At 36.4% G+C, this 16941-nt stretch overlaps 1 protein-coding gene across 1 annotated transcript in view; it reads left to right on the top strand.

Moving 5' to 3' along the window:
- Positions 1-13410: 13410 nt before the first annotated feature.
- Positions 13411-16941, top strand: part of Zip48C (Zinc/iron regulated transporter-related protein 48C) — a 67330-nt gene continuing 63799 nt past the window's right edge. The window contains exons 1-2 of the mRNA XM_073091191.1: positions 13411-13687; positions 13770-14004. Of these exons, the coding sequence (XP_072947292.1) occupies positions 13580-13687; positions 13770-14004 (343 nt within the window). The 5' untranslated portion in view covers positions 13411-13579. The remainder of the gene's footprint in view (positions 13688-13769; positions 14005-16941) is intronic.

Raw genomic sequence — 16941 nt, 5'->3', positions numbered from 1 at the left:
TTAGTCCTCAGGGGTAGGGGCGCATCTGTGGCCTACCTCAGATAGGAATATCTAATCCTATTTGGAGTTAGTTACAGATGTCCATGGGCGGCAGTAGTTACTTATCATCAGGTGGACTGTATGCTTGTCTGCTACTCCTATATTATGAAAAAAGAAATTGCTACACCAGTTGCGATCTTTACCTCGCGACCCTCCATATAAAAAAAGCTCAGCCACAAGAGCTAATATAAGGTAATCTAATGAAAATTAAGCAATCCTATTGGTCATTTTGATACACTTATGCTTCGAACATTTTCTTGTGGAAAAGCACCCTTGTACCGTTTCGGTTTTAATGTTATGTAATTTATATCTAAACTGGGTTTCCATGTCCCAGCAAACAGACAAAAACATATTGAACAGCGCCAACCGACACAAATTACCTCCAAGTTGCTTTATAACTGCACTTGCCTGCACGATAATAATATGACTTTCAATCAGTACAATACTTAGGAAGCACACGGCAGTGCGTCAGCTAAGTTCGGAATATTGTAACCCTGTTATGAAGATGGTAGAACTCTTAGTGGTTCGACTCCGGCGGCACTACCGCCACACCTATTTCTGCCTCATAACAGCAGTGTTAAGCGCTGCTGTGTTCTGGTTTGAAGGGTGTGGTAAGGGAGACATACTTTTCCGAGTTTTTCCAGCTTAGTACTTAGGGCTAGCGGCGCATCTGTGGCCGACCTTAGGAATATCTAATCCTATCTGGGGCTGTTTACAGATGTCCGTAGGCGGCAATAACCACTTACCATCAGGTGGACTGTATGTTGGACTGCTACTCGCATGTTTTAAAAAAATATAACCATTACATACCTTTACCTATAAATATGTGTCAATTTTATTGCCCGTCAATAGCTACGAAGCTCTGATAAATTTCTGTATCTTAAACCGAAAGTCTAGAAGTAACCTACTAAATTATGATAGGTTTGTGTTTTAAATACTACTTATCCACAGGTTATAAAGTAAATGTATAGAGAGACAGTTAGTTTTTATGTTTTCTTAAAAATATTTCTATATAAAATTTTTAATTTAATTAAATGCACTTTACATAATACGAAATTTGTAAGAGTATAGGTTAGGGAGAAAGTGAATGAAGTTCATGTTAAGCTTTTGGAGACCTAGGTGAAACTAACCTTATAGAAAGTGTGAAACTTGGAGAAATTGCAGCTGTGGCATTGAAATACTTGTCCCAGTTACATATAGCATTAAATAACATTTTGCATTTGGTCGTTATACTTAATTGGTGTTTTCAATTACTACACTGGCTATTAATTTCCAGGAATGATAAAAATACCGTATTATATGTAAGTAGGTATATATATTTTTCATACCGTACAGATTGGAATTTAGGAAACCACTTTCGAACGAATATTCTCATTTCAACGAATGAGTTTTACGAGTAGGGGAAATATTTCTTAATAAGGATAAAAAGATAAATGAGGTATAATTTCCGATGGAAGAAAACGCGGTATAATATCCGATGGAAGAAAACTTTCATATAAATCCAGTAGTAAGTATATAAAACAAGTGATACTTAGAAGGCATGCGATTACGCAGTGCATGTATCATGTATTATGTTTTGAATATTCTAGTGAGCAACCAGTAATCTTTATCACACCTACCAGGCCTATTGCGTGAGGATTACTTTGGAGCGGACCTTCGATCACTAATAGTGATCGAAGGGGCGGATGGATTAGAATAGTGTTTAGCTGTTTATACCTGTCGGCCGTCATCTATAACAGAATGACCCTATTCCTTCAGAGATTTTGTTCTAAACGATTAATAACAACTTATAGCCTGAAGGTTCATATACTAAAGGCATTATCAAAATAGTAATTGAGAAATTCATGACAATATCTTGAATATATTTTTTATTTTATTTTATCGATGAGCCGGCACGTGGCCGCTATAAGACCACACAAACAGTTCGGATTTTTTGTTCCTGAAGTTATGCTTTTGTTGATCTTACTACGAGGGTTTTTGTGACATTAACAGTTAATGTTTGGTAACACTGAAGTTAGCTTCTTATTTTACATTCCTCGCAATGATGATAGCTTTTTAAATAAATATCGCGTCCCTCAGATAACTAAACTAGTAAAACCTATATATGCGCGAATTTATCTATTAGGTAATAACGTTGCATTCATTACTTATAGGTTTAATAAATAACAAATAAAAAATGTCCAATCTCAAACGTTGAAAGCTTAAACTGTAGTAAAAAGTAATGACAGCATCAATGGGACAGCGGTTTACACATTAGTATGTGGTTTTACTGTTTTCCGAGGCGATAATACTTGTAGCGATTGTGTAACGGGTTCGTATTTTACTGTTCATATCGATTTGGGATCGCACGCGCCATCGCTCCTCATGCGGGTGTCACGCTAGCGGCTCGCACGCGGAAGGTTGCTGTCATCAATCATAGGATTTGATTCGCGCATCGTCGAAGGTAATGGGAGCAAAAACTAGACGATGGCACGCGCATGCCGGCGACATTTCCTTTTATGCATTCAATAGCGTTGCAATATCACAAATTGAACATTCTTCACGAGTTCTTCAATACTGATTCCCTGCACAGCTTCATTTCAGTGCAAACGATGTTCAACGGGCTTTTTCTACGATATTCATATCTTGAATATATAGATAAATTGCTTACAAAATTGTTACATAGTAAAAATACCTATCTTATATATAAAATTCTCGTGTCACAATGTTAGTTCCGTACTCCTCCGAAACAGCTTTACCGATTTTCACCAAATTTTATATATGCATATTCAGTATTTCTGAGAATCGGCTACTATCTATTTTTCATACCCCTAAGTAATAAGGGTTATATTATATATAGGGATAATTATGTGTCTTCAAAGCGTTACTATCCCCCTAGTGGGCACGGGTCTTCTCTCTTGAAGTAGGGTTTAGGCCATAGTCTTCCGCGCTAATCAAGTGCGAATTGGTAAACTCTACACGCCTTTGCGAACTTTTGAAAGATCTCTCAGGCGTGTAGAATTCCTCACGATGTTTTCCTTCATCATTATATCTAGTGACAATTAATTTCTTATACGTGGATAACTTAGAAAACACAAAGGTATGACAGACACGAATCTGATATTTGAAATTCGGAACTTCCGATTGGGAGGCCGAGTTTCAAGCCCTAAGCTATCACTCCACAATCACGAACCCTATTAAAAAGTAAATTGATAAGGCAATATACTTAATGTGCCATAAAATATTCAGAGTTATGTGGTCGTAGCTAAGTACCTGCGCACATTAAGCAGAATAAAAGCGTAAAGTAAGTGTGGTGCGTTTAAATTAAATGGTGGCTGTTTATGGGCTTTTTAGTGTGTCAATGTCATTAGCGAAACAAACTGCCGACGTGAACAGTTGACCACAGGTCGTGATCTTACGAGCTAAATCGGAATAAATACCCTAGTAGCCGCCTTTCGAGTACCGGATCCAAACGAGCCATACCATGTTGAATCATGGATACTTCGGTAGTTCAATGAAAGTTTGTTTCAAGACAAATGTGAAAGTAATTACAAGCTTATTCATTGTAAGCTAATCTGATAGGTTCTATTAGTAATCAAGTAACATTTATAATTACAGATGTTATTGTATTTGATTGTTTGTGTAAAGAGTGGATAGGTACATACATTTACATATACTACATTTTTATTGGTGCGTATAAAATAAAATTAAGTTTAAGAAATCCAAGTGAATGTTCGTTAAAGTGACAATTGAATAGTACTAATACGAAATTAGACAAAGTAACGGAACGTAATGATTTGGGAATTGAAGGGTCTCATTTCGGAATTCATCTCGACCCAATATTCCCCGCAAACCGCGTAAATTGTTTGGTTAAAACGTTCGCACGGCGATCTGCCACGGGCGACCGCGTCTCATTTGGGACGATCTCAGGCTAATCGTAATTTCAAAGTATAAGAATTAGGACAAAAATCAGGGGCCGGAACAAACGGACAACTGGTACAGCGAAAATTTGAATAATGACGATCTAGCGGATTGTTTTGTTCTTTCAACGGTACGGTGGCTGCGCTTGTGCCGGCTGCCGAACAGTTACGATATAAATTTGTGTGTAATATAATTGAGAATTGTACACGTAATTTGAACTATATTTTGACGAACCATATATTGCATACTGAGGGTTCTTCATTTAGTCTCATGTTACGCCAATATTCTTCTTTCTTTGCTGTCTGGTAATAGTCATGGAACACAACAAAATAAATTTTACACGAAACAAAAATTAATTGGAAGCGCGCTGTCTTTCCTTGGCGGCCCTTGACCTTTGTGGACAAATTGTTACACGCGATATAGGTAAGTTGCTTTACAGTATACTTCACAGAACACAGAGCCTCAATGACTTCCTTTTTTATAATATAGGACGCAGACGAGCATGCAATCCACTGAGCTGGAGCGCCTCGGAAAAGTATGTCTCCCTTACCACACCCTTCAACCCAGAACGCAGCAGCGCTTAACGACTATCTGTTGCAACACCATAGTTTACCGATATCAATACTGGTAGAGTTGTTTAGTTACCAAAACTAAAGATTGCGATCATGCGCATGCGGCGCTTGAAACAGGAAATATACTTACTGACAGTTTTTATTAATTTCCTGTTGTTTTAAAGCGTTATAAAACAACAGTTTCTCATTAAGATAACTGTTGAAGGAGTGACGTTGTAGCATTTGCGTGTTCCTCGCTGTATCGATGTGACCGGCTCCTCCTCGCTAATTGTTGAATGTGGAGCAGCTAATATGACCATTTACTCTTGGACTCAAAGCGGGATATCGTTTTTACGAATATCAAACTTTAGTTTCTTTTATGAATAAAGGCTAGATACGTAGATACTCAATGAAAAACAAAACCAGATGGTGTGGGAGGAGCGACCCAGGGCAGAGCCCAATCGGGGCATCGTGCATGACCTTTGACTTGATCGTGGAGAACTCCGGTTGCGTTCCGTCGGAGATCTCGGAGTCCTCCAACAAGCGTTGAGGACAGCCACCGGGGGAGTTTTAGAGCGGTAAAAATCCCACATAACCTAAACCGGTGTCGCTCCCCCGTCGTCGGGTACATTTTGAATGGTTCCCCTCGTAAAGAAAAAATAATGGTATAAGGTGCCTGAAAAAAGGGACAGTCCCATTGAAAACGGGACGTTTAGTCATAGTAAGCATGCGGGACATAATGTAGCAAGTTGCATGCCACAATTGCTGCTTGAAACCCTGTGGTTTGGGTAATGTCCGTGGCCAGAGAAACGCCTGTCTCGAATCATGCGTATGTAAATAAATGTCTTGTGTGTATACTTAATACAATTTCTGTTTTAATATAGATATACCTACTTAATAACGAATGAGATACTCTTACTTAGTCTCCAAAGCAATGCAGTTGTGATCGGTCTTAGATTTGATTTTTGTTTTAATTGCGGGTTAATTAAAACACCATAAATGTGGCAGTTTACAGGTGGTAGAACCCTTTGTGGTTCGACTCCGGCGGCACCACCGCCACACCTATTTCTACCTAATAACAGCAGTGTTAGGCGCTGCTGTGTTCCGGTTTGAAGGGTGTGGTAAGGGAGACAGACTTTTCCGAGGCATTCCAGCTTAGTCCTCAGGGGTAGTGGCGCATTTGTGGCCGACCTCAGGTAGGAATATCTAATCCTATCTGGGGTTGATTACAGATGGGCGGCAGTAGCCACTTACCATCAGGTGGACTGCAAGCTCGTCTGCTACTCTTATATTATAAAAAAAAGTTAATCTAAACATAGGTAGATATAGTAGCGAAAACATTAATGTAAACATGGTAGCCAAGTTCAATGTTAAGTTTATGCTCAATGTCGACTTCGGCGACAAGAGAATTGGGACCTAAACGAGTACAAAGTCCTATAGAATATCTTGAAATTATTTACAAGAATATAAAACATTCTAAGATCAGTTTAAAACATATTTTCATGTTTCTTGTTTCTATTACAATTTTTGCTATTTAATAATAGTACTTATGTCTTGAATTTTACCAGTCAGTTGTTTACACAGATTCAACCTACGATATTGTCAAGCTTATGATTTAACTCGGCTTATTTAACCAAATTTTTAGAAGAGTAAGATGCCAACCTAGCAATGTACCTAAATGCAGCGAAAAAAGATAATATGATTATCCAAATATAAGATACCTAACATGTTAAAGCTATTGTCCTCTTATTACCGTAGGTAAGTACCGTAGGTAATATGTGCCTAGACAATTTAAATATTTACAATCCATATACATACTTCTATGCCTGCTATGAAAAGAAATACAAAAAAATGTTGGGATACGGAATCTTATCACTGTTAAAAGTCGTTTTCACATGAATAATTCATCAAAATTATGTCGTCCTGTATTGAGATAACAATATGGTATAGTGACTTTTACAATTTAAGAATAACAATAATACACGATGTTAAGAGATGATTAGACTGTGATCTGCTTGTCCCTGTAGTTCCGGGACCAGAATAGGGCAACGGTATCCCCTGCCTGTTGTAAGAGGCGACTAAAAGGGGACTTCCGGGGTTGCGGACGGCAAGAGTGGGAGCTCGAACCGCCCGGCCAGCAACCCCGGGATGGACGGCGGTATGTGTGGTCGCATACCGTTGTGAACACCAGATGGTGTGGTGAGTTTCAAGTTTACCTGGGCGGAGCCCGACGGGGCAACGCGCCAAGTGGACTCCGGTTGCGTTCCGTTGGAGACCCCGGAGTCCTCTACGCAGCGCCGAGGACGGCCACCGGGGGGGTTTTAGTGCGGTAAGAATCCCACATAACTCCATGCCGCTCCCACGCCATAAGGTACCTTTTGAAGGTTTCCCCCTCGTCAGAAAAAAAAGACTGTGATCTGCTAGAGATACCGACAACCCCTGATCTATATGGAGTTAGTCAAAGAGAATATAACCGCTACGTTTAGAGTTAGTTATAAATGTTGATGGGCGTCAGAAACCACTTACCTACCATTTCTTATTATCTAGCTCGTTTGATACTTCAATCTTATAAAAACATGCTAATTAAATACGTACTTTTAAATATTAAAATTTACCAACCTTTCACGAATTATTTAACCACTATGGTACTTTTATATACGGGATACTTACGTCGGCATCGTTATGTTACGCTATTAAATATATCATTATAATGGTGAAAGACTAACGGTTTGGTGTCATACCTATTTACGGTGGTAGATAAAATACGAGAGTTCACAATTATACGGTAATAAATCGGTAAAATTTGGATGTAATTACAGCACCGTTTTATATCAGTCTCATTGTGTCTGAGGTCAATGACCTACCTATATTTGGCTGTAATTATTCGCTTTTATATTTATACAATTTGGCTCATATGAAAACTTAATAGCGGGTCTTATTTTATAGAGTTGCAAGTACAACATTTGACCGGGATCCCTAGATTCGTTGTATTCTAGTCCTGAAAATTCGGCATTTGACGAATCCCTAAGTTAAAATATATAAAAATAGCAGTTTTTTAAAATGATACTTATACTTATACTTAAACATTTAAAATGATTAGGTCATTTTCTTTTAATATGTACTAGGCTGGGTCTCTGATTTGAATTTGAGACTTATTTTGAGCAAAATATTTATATAAAGTACTCGTATGCTTAGTTTAGGCTTTACAGTGATATTTTTAGATGACAGATATCGTTTTAACAAGTTTCGTATTAGTCATAACCTCGGAGGCCTCTAAGTAAGAGTCCAGTTTCTGTGACTCAACTTGTACGTTAACACGATAAAAGTTCGCCTTTTCTATTTAAAAACATACTTATGTAAATATAGAAAATATAAAGAAGGATAAATGCCCGTTAAACAAACTTTTACAACAGTTTAATGTAAAATGAAATAAAGTTAAATTTAAATTAAAGTCCTTTAATTTTTCGCATTTTTCTGAGTAAACCCTTTCATTTGATACCCATATCACAGGAGTACGTAAAACGATTCAAAGATTTCAAAGATTTATTCATCATCATATATCTATATTATGCATATAGGCAAGCAAACTTAATATCATAAACAGCTCGCAATGTTGGGGCGTCAATCTTATTGGATTTAGCGTGACGTCACTAATCTAATCAAGTACTATGATTTAAATCAAACGTGTGTGCGAAATGCAAACTTTATTGGGTACCATGAAGCTGGTTAAATTTAACTAGGAACATTTGACCCCCAAATACATAGAAATTAGAAACTAACAAAGCAATTAACTAAATGAAAATTTGTAAAATCTTAAAAAACTAAGTTTTTTTATAGTATAGGAGTAGCAGACAAGCTTGCAGTCCACCTGATGGTAAGTGGCTACTGCCGCCCATGGACATCTGAAATCAACCCCAGATAGGATTAGATATTCCTACCTGAGGTCGGTACCGCTACCCCTGAGGACTAAGCTGGAACGCCTCGGAAAAGTCTGTCTCCCTTACCACACCCTTCAATCTGGAACACAGCAGCGCCTAACACTGCTGTTATTAGGTAGAGATAGGTGTTGCGGTGGTGCCGCCGGAGTCGAACCACAAAGGGTTCACTAAGTGCGTACTTAGTGAACCACTAAGTACGCACTAAGTGCGTACTTAGTGCAGCACTATAGGTACCTAAGGTACGTAACATTTGTACAAAACGACTATTTATTCATTGTTGTAGGTTCTTGTTATCCCTTTTCTGTTACCTAATTATTTTTGGAGATTGGTTGTTGTTTTATTATAATTTGTTTCATTAAAATACTTTTTTCTAATTAATTTGTGTTTGCTAAATACATTTTCTACGGAAAACAACTGTAAGACTAAATTGCTCGTATCCTACTTGGTTTTTATATACGACACTACATTACCGAATTAAAATACAAGGTGAAAATTACAATATAATACTTAACAAACTACTTTATCGCTTAGGAGATATCAGTCACGTAGACTCGACCTATTAACTAACACTTATTTTTATATACCGCATTTTTAGGGTTCCGTAGCCATAGGATACAAATGTGAATCCATTATTAAGCGTCCGACGTCCGTTGGTCTCTCCGTCACAGAGTTCTATTCCTGGACCTGTAATAGATAGACACTTGAATTTTTTACAGAGTGTGTACTACTACAGCCATTACAATATATAACAACAAAGAGGTAAAACAATTACCTATTAAGTAGAAATAAAAATTAAAAGGAGCCCCAACACACGTAAGCGACATGTTTCAATGTTTGACAGTTTATCTATTGAACCATAATAGGTAGACACTTATTTTTTTACAACGCAAGGACTTTTACGGCTGGAATGACAATAAATATAAAAATTGCGATACGGATCCCTCCATGTGCGTGTCCCACTCGCACTTGGCCAATCATATATCTAGGCAAACTCCGTAAAGCATTAACTAAATACTCGTACGTGTGAGTTTTCTTAAATATGCTATGTGATTACAATTTTATTAATTTACGTAATAAACGCAATAAATGAGGTTTGCTCCAAATTTGTAGTGCTGGTAATGATTTTATTGTTATACAAACTATTTTAATACCAGGCAGGTACTACTGTTTACAACATTGTATCTTGCGTACGTTTTGTGCGCGCAAACAATAAATTAGATTGACGTTGTACAATTTAATTTGTTAAATCAAATAACTTCAGCGCATTTGTGTACTGTTCACGAAGAAATTACATTACGCATACAGTAAGTTGGTACACCAAACCAACATGTCCGACATGTAGATCAAACGTAAACGTAGTGTTCTCGGTAACACAAAGCTGAGACGACACGAATAAATGCAAATGTTGAATAATTATCCACTTGAACACGTGATATTTTTTCATCTATACGAATAAACACCTTGAATCATCTGTTTGTAATTTCAAAATTTAAAAGACTAAAATCGTAATGTTAAACCTTTTCACGAAAACAATGCATAAAAAGTGTCATTCATTTTTGTCTAGGTCACTCTAGGTGTTTATCTGTTTATACTGGATAATCTTTAAAACTATTGAACAATACTCTTATTTGAGGATAAAAAGACCTTTATAGTGAATAATCTACACTAATAATATAAAGAGGAAAACTTTGTTTGTATGTTTGTTTGTAATGAATAGGCTCAAAAACTACTGGACCGATTTTAAAAATTCATTCACCATTCGAAAGATACATTATCCACGAGTAACATAGGCTATATATTATATCAAATATATTTGATAAATAGATTTTGAGGCGGTACAAAGTTTTCCGGGTCAGCTAGTATTTAATATATACGCAGTTATACTTCATGTATATTTAATTTCAACTAGTTAACATTGAGAATCTGTGCGTGGGATGTGCTCCAGGGTAGAGCCGCGCGGGTCAGGCTGTTAATGAAAATACATGTTACGAAGTGTGTATTTGTCATAACATACATCTATTAGCTATTTGAAATTATGATGATGCAATATCGATTCATATTTTTTGATAATGTATAGCGTTAACCACTCCTCCAGAATCCTAAAATAATCAACAATATGCAAAAGATTGCAGTTTTCGTTGTAATTATGATTGACTATACTTGGGATTGCGGAAAGACTTCTTTAAATAACATTTCATGGTCCATGGTTGTTTTATTCAATCAATTTTATTTTATGTATATTGGTTCATTGATATCAGAGTGGAAATGGCATTTCCATACTAAACATGGTAAAGTGTTACATTTCATAGGTCATAAAGTTGATTGTGACCCAGCTTGTACTTTTTAATATTCAGTTATAACAATGAATAATACATTTAAAAATAAGATATGTTTTTATAAACAATATTTACAAAGAGGTGTAAAAATATGAAAAATTTTCACCTGAAACATTTGTAACAAAATTACTCATAAGTATGAATATATTTTACAACTGTTATACATAAAATAATAATATCTCTATTATCATAATTTCACGGCCTTCAAATTAAATATTCGCATCCAAATAAAAAAATAATTGGAAAACAAATATGTTACGTATAATAGGTATATTTCATTAAAACTGGCAACACTTTTTCTTCTGTTAAGCTATATAGTACGCTTCGTAGTGATGTTGTACCATAAGGTATATCTCGATTCGTGAAAGATTCGATTGAGGAAAATCGATTAGTAACAATGAATGCTTAGAATGTTTAGAAATTTGTATATTTTTATATATATTTTTGTACATTTAATATTAATGTTGACAATTATAAACGTTCTGCATACTAAATTGTAAATGAAATAAAAAGTTTCGTTTCCATAATTAAAAAAGGCGCTTGAAAATATCTTTTTCTACCAGACTTTCTCTTCCTTGCACTATTTTTTTATATTTATATACAAAAAAAAAATAACAATTGGAAATGTTTATAGTTAATGTTACTCAAAGTCTAATTGAAACTTCTTAGGTACCAATTCGACAATCAATAAGTGGAAAAAAATGATATTAACATTTTTTCGACGTCACGTGTAAAAGGCACAGTATAATTAACTAAAAGCTTTCTACACTCACAGCTTTACACTAGAATTCCCTGTGTCGTGGATGCCATGGACACACACAAACACCCAAACCCAGAAACTTTTTATTTCATTTACAATTTAGTATGCAGAAGGTTTATAATTGTCAACATTAATATTAAATGTACAAAACTACAACTATATATAAGTATATACAAAATATACAAGTTAAAAAAGTATTGCTCTTTATTGATACATTTTTAATTACTAAAATACATTAAATGTTAAATATAAACTAAAAATGGACTTATTTACAAAATATATACAAGAAAATTATAATAAAATAAGCCATCTAAAATTGCCGTGTGAGGCATGGTTCCCAAAACGCTGGCGGCGTTTCCTTGCTGCACGGCAAGACTTAATCTTTGTGCAAAATAGCCGCCAGCTTTTTGGTCACCGGAAGCAGTGACAAGTTTGGTCGACATATCTGACATGAATTTTTTCATGTCAGATGACCATGGACCCATTGTCTCTAAAGCAAGCGCCGCAAACAAGTAATTGTCTAATAAATTACTATATTTACGACGCTTGAGAGTCTGGGCATGGTCGGCTGCAGCCCCCGCTTTCACTGAAGTATTAGCTAGGTGAGAGGGGGCTAAAGTATCAACGCACGTTGCGTCCCATATCAGGGGTCGTCCGAGACTCCATGGAACTAGAGTGATTCCATCAGGTCTCTTGCCATCGTCTCTAAAAAGACCTGGCGGTTCTAAAGTCGCTGGTATAGAGACGGTAGCAAGAGCCCGACGAATCAAACTGTTCAGAGTCCCGTGACGATATAGCCTGCCGGCACTCCTGATACAGGACAAGCCATGTCGACCCAACGTGTCCACCTCTTGCCCACACGGACAAAAGTGAGACTCGCAAATCTTGGCACCGAGCCGGAGACCTATAGAAATGCGTAACGTTATAGGATCCAGCACGGTGCCAATATTGTTGGAAGGGAGCGCGTGTAGCCAATGTCCTGATTCACTTTGGGCAACAGCTAATAAACGGGCCCTATCAGAGTTGTCAGAACATTGTTCCAGAAGACAGGCAAAAACAGACTTAAGAGCCGGTGTATCCCAAACGGATTGCTTGGTTTTATCTGACATAGATATGTCCTCAGCCGGAAAGCAACCACTCCAGGCCTCCTCAGCCTCTGGCATGTACGTCACCCGAACATCATCCAAATTAGAGTTTAATATATCGGAGATGAGGGCGATCGTACTATGACAAGAGGCCAAGAAAGCCGGAAGCGCCAAACTTTCCGTGGTGCGGACACCTATGCCACCAAACCTAACCGGAAGAGTTGCCTGCATCCAGGAACGATCATCAAATTTTAAATTTAGAATTTTGGATAAGCAATTTTGTAAAAGCGTATCTAATATGTGAGTGACAGATGGGAATTTCCAAAAAGGACAACAACGAAGTAAGTACAAGAATTTTGGTGCGAATAAACAAAGGCGCAAAATGTACATAGCCATATGTGGTTTTAAATCAAAAAGTCACTCCGAAATATTTTCAAAATTATGTAATTTTGAATTTACAATGGGTAAAAATGCATCGTCAAATATTGGAGCACCTAGTAGTGTCAAATTTTCTTTTTCTAAAATAGATATGTTCGGTGATATTGAATTGAATTGGCCGTAAATATGATGACATTGTTAAAAAAAAAAAAAAAAAAACTGAAAGTTAAAACAATTTGTCCAAATCACTGCCAAAAATTAGTGGCTTATGTAAATTAATTTAGGTCGTTTATTCAATTAACTCGATAATTAACACACATTTGAGGTTCAAAATTAGTGTGATAATACTGATAATCGATTAGAAGTAAATGTTTTGTGGAATCGATAACGAAGCTGTCACATCTGTCAATGTCAACTCGTCGTAAGTTTGGACGTCGTACAGCGTACTTCAATCGTACGCTAAACATGTGGAGTGTACGTATAAAAAGATCGTACCAGTAAAAATTGACTTACTCTAAAAACATAACTCGAAATATGTTGTGTAAATAGTACTTAATACGGGAACACATTACTTAAAAAATAATAAATAAAAATGCTTCCGGGATACGGTGCCGTGACCCAGGCCCTTTTAGGGACCCTTTTGACGTGGGGGCTCACGGCTATGGGGGCCGGTTGTGTATTTTTTATACGAGGAAAACATGTAAGGATCTATGGATCTTTTGTTACGTTGTCGAATAAGTGGCGGAAAGTGTGTATGTTTGTAAACGGGTTTGTTTTTCCAGCGGAAGTTACTCGATGTGTCGTTGGGGTTCGCCGCGGGCGTGATGACCGCCGCCTCGTACTGGTCGCTCCTGGAGCCCGCGATCAACATGTGCCGGGAGTCGGGGATGTATGGTGAAGACGGACAATATGCGTTTCTACCTGTAGCAGCAGGGTTTATGTTTGGAGCTGTGTTTGTATTTGCGACAGACAAATTTTTGGACTACCTGGGGCTCAACTCTACGAACATGATGATGAGTGAGTAGCATTTGTATTGTTAAAGTATCAGTAAATACTATTGTATTATAATTTACTTAATAATACACTTGTCATATCATTTTAGATAATGTTTTCAATTATTTTACAAGCTGTGTGTGATTACTCGAAGATAAGAGATATAATTTTTGAAATCAATGAAGAAAAAGGCTCTGTTGTAATTCCGAAATATAAATAAAGATCATAAAGTACAAGTTATAATATTAAATAGACAATATATAATGAAAAATAGTATTTCATCTATGCTAGATTAATACATCGTGGTAGCTTACACAAATATGTGTGTGCATCAAATGCAAAAAAGATATTTTTATTTACTATAATATGTATAAATATATATTGATTTTAAATGATGAATAGTAAATAGATGCTGACTTAAATGAGACATTAGCAAAATTAATTTTCAATTACGTTTAGATTCATTAGTAGTTGTTTACTACAGTAAACAATGCAACGGAATGATACATCATTCAGTCTCTTATTATATAGCAAATAGACATCTTAGATATATATATTATATTACCAACAACTACCAAGAAAGGATTACAAGGGATTAATAAGAATAGTTAAAAGCTTAGAGGTGTACTTTAAAAATATAAATTACACATTACTGACTTGAAGATGGTAGAACCCTTTGTGATTGAAGGTGGTAGAACCCTTTGTGATTCGACTCGGGCAGTACCACTGCCACACCTATTTCTACCTAATAGCGGTATTAGGCACTGCTGTGTTCCGGTTTGAAGGGTGTGGTAAGGGAGACAGACTTTTGACAGACAGGCAGGGATCTGTGGCCGACCTCAGGTAGGAATATCTAATCCTATCTGGGGTTGATTCTGTAATCAGCCCATGGACATCTGTATGTCCATGGGCTGCAGTAGCCACTTGCCGTCAGGTGGACTGTATGCTGTCTGCTACTCCTTCCTATATTATAAAAAAAGAACTTAATGTCCACATCTAATTAGTATTCTATAATCATACCTGTACCAGATCAAGAACTTGGGACCTTGTTTACCAAACTGACCCCAAGATGTCTTCAATGATAATAATAATTGGCCAAGTGCAAATCGAATTCACACTGAGGGTTCTGTACCACCAAAAATTTTATTTATAAATTTTTAGTACTTGTTATCATATCAGCCATTGAAGAACATGCATTGTGACAATTTAGCCTGCATATCTATTACGATTTAGTAGATAAAGCGAAAAACATCAATAAATAGTGGTTTTCTGTATGGCGATCCCCATTTATTTTCAACTTTTTTTTTTTAGAATTGATGTTATAGCGGCAACCATTATAGATGCTCTATAAAAAATTCAGGTACTACCTATTATGGTTCAGGAGATAGAGCTCTGTGACAGACCTCTAGTAATAGGGTTTTGTTTTTACCCTTTGGGTTATGGAAGCCTTATTAAATGGACTCAGTTGATTTTAAATTTTATATTTTTGAACCTTGACGTCTTTGATTAGAATAAAAATATTGTTGTAAACCTCATGTTAATTAATGCCTGGTGTCATTAAGTTTACTGTTGCCATGCAAATGTTCATCTTGTTAACGATTCCTTAATAGTATAGAGGTGGTAGTGATATTAAAGGAGTGTTGATTGAACAACCATCCTATATTAAATTTATTATATCTCTATTAATTATAAATAGGAAAAAGTCTATCCTACTCTACTATAATAGCAGTAATAGTCTTGTGGTTGAAACATGGCTTCTTATTTGAGGGGTCCCAGGAACGCACATCTGATTTCATAAAGTTATGCAAATGTTTTTAATCCATAATCACATTCTTTAATGGTGTTGGAAAACATAAGGAAACCAAGCCACCTAAGCGATCTTAAAAATAGTTTAAAAAAATATACATAACTTCCTCAAATTTTCAAAAATACTTATAGACAAAGTTTGACCTCATGGCATATACTATATCTTAAATATGAATTCTTAATTTTAATTTACATCATTTGTCTTAATGATTTTAATTCATAAACCTTGATGTTCAACTTAATGTTTTGCGAATGTGACTCATTAACATAAATAAACAGTGCCAAGATATTACTTGTACAAACATTTAAATAAGTCCGTTTTTCAATCTTACCTGCTGTTGAGAACTTATCATTTAGTTGTATGATAATATGTGTATTTACTTTACAAAAAACCAGTTATCCTGTAAAATAATCTATATGAGTATACTTAGTTTTCGTTTTGAGTTTTTTAAGTTTGGATAAGATTAACCTTATAATTTTTACATATTTTGTACACTATTATAATCCGACATACATATGAGGTGATTGCTAAAGTCTCAGAAGTGACAATGCAAGCTCTCCAACTGCATGCTGGCATGTTATACAGTAGTGTATAAAATTGATCAACCATTAATTTTTGTTTTTTATGATTGTATCAGCAAAATGATTATACAGTGGCCTCTGTTCGAACGAGTGCCTCCCATGGATATCTGAACCCCACTAGTATCTGTAGCCGAGTACAGATGCATTACAACTCCTGAAGACTAAGATGGGCCCCTCATTTTTAAGTAAGCCAACAATTTTGCAATTGAGTAAAGCACCACTTTACTCAGAAAAAGGGATGGTGGTGGTGATACTCACCTAGGTAAATACTCGTTCTACCACCATTGAACCTTTGTTTAGTTTTTTTTGGTTATACATATACCGAAGGTGGTAGGACCCTTTGTGGTTCGACTCTGGCGGCACCACCGCCACACCTATTTCTACCTAATAACAGCAGTGTTAGGCGCTGCTGTGTTCCGGTTTGAAGGGTGTGGTAAGGGAGATAGACTTTTCCGAGGTGTTCCAGCTTAGTCCTCAGGGGTAGCAGCGCATCTGTGGTCGACCTCAGGTATTAGTATCTACTCCTATCTGGGGTTGATTACAGATGTCCATGGGCGGCAGTAGCCACTTACC

This window comes from Epargyreus clarus, unplaced genomic scaffold (genome assembly GCF_041222505.1).
Source record: "Epargyreus clarus isolate Ecla_fem2 unplaced genomic scaffold, WU_Ecla_fem_2.2 ptg000034l, whole genome shotgun sequence".
Classification (NCBI taxonomy): domain Eukaryota; kingdom Metazoa; phylum Arthropoda; class Insecta; order Lepidoptera; family Hesperiidae; genus Epargyreus; species Epargyreus clarus.
The sequence above is the reverse complement of the archived record's forward strand: the minus strand, read 5'-3'. Positions and strand labels throughout refer to the sequence as shown.